At 55.0% G+C, this 4,024-nt stretch overlaps 1 protein-coding gene across 1 annotated transcript in view; it reads left to right on the forward strand.

Annotated features, from left to right (window-relative positions):
- LOC103252276 (receptor-type tyrosine-protein phosphatase S-like) overlaps positions 1-158 on the forward strand; it is a gene marked incomplete at both ends in the record, with an annotated part of 2,509 nt that extends 2,351 nt beyond the window's left edge. The window contains one exon of the mRNA XM_021709020.1: positions 52-158. Within this exon, the coding sequence (XP_021564695.1) occupies positions 52-158 (107 nt within the window). The remainder of the gene's footprint in view (positions 1-51) is intronic.
- Positions 159-4,024: the final 3,866 nt, after the last annotated feature.

Below are 4,024 nucleotides of genomic sequence, written 5' to 3' on the forward strand. Positions count from 1 at the left end.
AGGGGGCGGAGGCGTCTCCGACCCAGCCACGTGACCCTCGGGGCCACCCAGGACAGTGCGCGGGGGCAGGGGGCATGCGCGTGGCCCCGGACGGGGCAGCACAGACTCAGGGCCAGGCGTTTCCCGGGGGCTGCAGGCGCCCCGGGCTGGGCGCAAGGGTAGGTGGCAGTCGGGCAGCTCAGCCGGGGGTCTCCCCGGACTCCTCCTCACGCGTGCCTGCCCGGGGCCGCTCGCGTCCGGAGACCCGCCGAGACTGCGGCCTGGCCTTGTAACTTGGCCGCTCCCTCCCTCGTAAGAAAGTCTTGTCAGTTAGCAGTGGAAGAGTGGACGGTAGGTAACCAGGCGGGGACTTTTCCGGAAGGCGCCTTTCTTTCTTTTGTTGCGGTTTTTCTCATCATCACCCCATCCCCATCACTGTTGTTGCTTATTTTATCATGGTTTTGGTTTTATTTCCTCTCCCCCTTTCTCAGCAAATCCATTCCTTGCGGCACATTCCTTGGTGGTGTGTCCGCTCCTGCCTGGCCCCCACCCCCACCCCCACCCGGGCACTTTTGGTTGGGGTGCGGCTGGTCAAGAAACGGGGGAGGGGCCCTGCGACCAGTTTTGGAGGAGGGGTCCCTGGCGTTCCCCTCTCAGTGGAGGCAAAGGGTCCTTCTGGTTGAAGCCAGCTATTGAGGCAGCCTCTGGTGCCCCTGGCAGCCGGGCACCCTTGAGGACAGGGGCCCTGACCCATCTTGAGGTCCCAGCTCCCAGCACCAGGCTGTGCACATAGTAAGTGCTTAACAAACGCACACTCAGAAGCCAAGTGAGGCTCCTGTGATGGCGAGCGGACAGGGCCGGTGGCCTCTCGGCTTCCCTCCCGCAAGGCTGATTCTGGAGTCTGAGCAGCTGTGGCAGTGTTGGCTGCAGCCGTCCCCACTGGCCCAGGCCGAGGTCTGAACTCCCCACCTCAAGTCGAGACAGCCCGCAAACGACTAAGTGAAGTCTGGGTTCAAATCCTGTGGCTGGGCGTGGTGACACACGCCTGTCATCCCAGAACGTTGAGAAGCCGAGGCGGGTCGAGACCAGCCTGGGCAACATAGCAAACCCTGTCTCTACAGAAAAACCAAAAAAGTAGCCGGGCATAGTGGTGCACACCTGTGGTCCCAGTGCTTGGGAGGCTGAGGCAGGAGGATCCCCTGAGCCCAGGTTGAAGCTGCGGTGAGCTGTGATGGTGCCGCCGCGCTCCAGCCTGGGTGACAGAGTGAGACTCCAACTCAAACCAAAACTTCAGGCTCTGCCACGCCCTTGCCACGTGCCCCTGGCCAGGCAGCTCGCTGTTCCTGAGCTCTGTTTGCTCACCTGTGAGACAGGACACGCTTGTGGGCTTCCGGAGGGATTCAGAGAGGTGACCTCTGCGGAGCTTCCAGGACGGGCTGGCCGCGGTCTCCACGCCACTCGTGGCAGGCAGGCTGGGATTCTGGCCTCCCCACCTGGGGCGTGGCTGAGGTGTGGCTGCTCCGACCGCCTGAGGAGCGTGAGGATGAAGTGAGGTCCAACAGGCAGAGAGGCCTTGAGCGTGGCACCCAGCCCGTGGGCACAGCGGCCCTTAGCGCGGCTCCAGGCCGTAACAGGCACGCTGCATGCGGACACCATTGCTGGCGGTCCATGAAGCCCTCTGCATACAGTAGGTGCTCAATACGTGGGCATGGTCACTGTTGTTCGACAAAGCCGTCAGCATGCCTCCCAGCACACAGTAGGTGCCCTATAATTGCAGCTGCTGTTTTAAATCTAAATATGGATGGGACCAGCCTGGTCAAAACAGTGAGACCTCTGTCTCTACAAAAAAAATTTTTTAAAGCGCCAGGCATGGTGGTGTGCACCTGTAATCCCAGCTACTCGGGAGGCTGAGATGTGAGAGTCACCCAAGCCCAAGAGGTGGAGGCTGCAGTAAACCGTGATCGTGTCACGACTCCAGCCTGGGTGACAGTAGACTCCAAAACAATCCACCAAAGTATGGGTTGGCATGGTGCTGGCGGCATCACTGGTATTCAGTGAACGGAAGCTGTTAGCAGTTTCTAACAAGCTCACCCTGGCACACAGTAGGTGCCCGGAACATGGATGGGGCTGTGATTATTGTTCTGCAGACGTCACGGCACAATGCCTGGCATACAGTAAGTGCTCACTAAGTGGCACTTGGTATAAAGAGGGTGGCCCAGTACTAGGCACGTAGTAGCTGCTCAGAAGGACACTACCGCCATCCGGAAGGGTCTACACAGTGCTGGGTGCACACTCTGCTCAGAACATGCAGTTATCACCTGCAAAGCCCTTGGCATACTGTGTGCAAGAAGCAAGCACTGTTACCATTTTTATATCAGTTCTTGAGCACGGTGCGTGGCACACAGCAGGTGCTTCGTATATAGGGAGCCCTCCAGGCGTGGTCTTTCTTTCACGCCTGTATTCCCAGCACTTTGGGAGGCCGAGGCAGGAGGAGCACTTGAGGCCGGGAGTTCGAGACCACCCTGGGCAACAAAACGAGACCTTGTCTCTACAAAAAAATTTAAAACTCAGCCAGACCTGGTGGGTGCACCTTTCACCCCAGCTCCTTGGGAGGCTGAAGCGGGAGGATCACCTGAGCCCAGGAAGTTGAGGCTGCAGTGGGTCATGACTATGCCATTGCACTCCAGCCTGGACAGCAGCGTGAGACCCTGAAAGAAAAAGTCCATCAGAGGCCGTTACTGTTATTCAATAAAGCCCTTCGCCCAGTGCTTGGCACACAGTAGAACACGAAGGAGTGAGAGCTCTTCACATTCTACGAGGCTCTTAGTACTGTGCTTGGCACATAGTAGGTGCTTAAATAGGGGGGAACTGTTTTTCAACAAGCCCCTGGCACAGTGCCTGGCTAATAGTAGGTGCTTAATATGTGGGGGCTATTTTTGTTTTCTGATAAAGCCATTGGCGCTGTGCTAGCACACAGTAGGTGCTGCATAAACAGTAACTGCCACTTTTATCTTTAGGGGTTATTACCACGCCCAGTTCATAGTAGGTGCTCCATAAATGAGACTTGCTGTTAACCCGTTATGGGCTTAGCATGGTGTCAGGTGCATAGTAGGGACTAAAAACAGAACTGTGATAGGTACCCAGTAGGTGCTCGATATGGGCTGTGTAATCCTGAGCCTGATACCTGACTCCAGGAGGCGTCTGATAAGCAGGCACTTTAATTGTTACTCAGCAAAGCCCTTGGCACGTTGACTGGCTCACAGTAGGTGCTCAAGACATGGGCCTTATCTTCTCTTCAAGGGAAGCCACGGGGATGGTCCTGGTTGAAGTAAACTGTCGGATCCCTGGTAGCGCAGGCGTTCAGTGAACAGATGCCTTTGCCTTTAAAAAAATTAGCCATGTTTTATTATGAAATAGTATGAAGGTCTTGGCACATAGTAGGTGTCCAGCAAACGAGTGCATTAACTATTACTGTATGAAGCCCTTGGCCTAGTACCTGGCACATAGTCGGTGCCTAATAAACACGGCATCTATTGCTCTTCCCCTTGGCACAGTGCCTGCACACAGTAGGTGTTCAATAGATTATCATTAATCCTGTGAAGCCTTTGGCAAGTGCCTGGCACATAGTAGGTACCTAATAAATGGACCTCTTGTCATTCTCCTTGACACAGTGACTGGCACACAGTAGGCACTCAATAATTGGGGTTCTCGTCTCGTTTGCACAGTGCCTGGCACATAGTAGGTGTTCAACAAATAGATGCTGTTGCCACTGTTATTCTGTGAAGCCTTTGGCAAGCATCTGGCACATAGTAGGTGCCTAATAAATGAGGCTTCTATTACTATTACTCTCAGCATGGAGCCTGGCACATAGTAGGTGCTCAAAAAATAGACGCTTTTACTATTCTACAAAGCCCTTGGCAAGTGCATGGCACAAAATAGATGCTTAATGGGCTTCTGTTGCTGTTCTCCTTGGCATGGTGCCTGGCACACAGTAGGTACCTAATAAATGGGCTTCTGTTGGTACCTCTCCATCGTAGTGCTTGGC

This window comes from Carlito syrichta, unplaced genomic scaffold, assembly GCF_000164805.1.
Source record: "Carlito syrichta isolate Samal-C Ts95f unplaced genomic scaffold, Tarsius_syrichta-2.0.1 Scaffold154057, whole genome shotgun sequence".
NCBI lineage: Eukaryota > Metazoa > Chordata > Mammalia > Primates > Tarsiidae > Carlito > Carlito syrichta.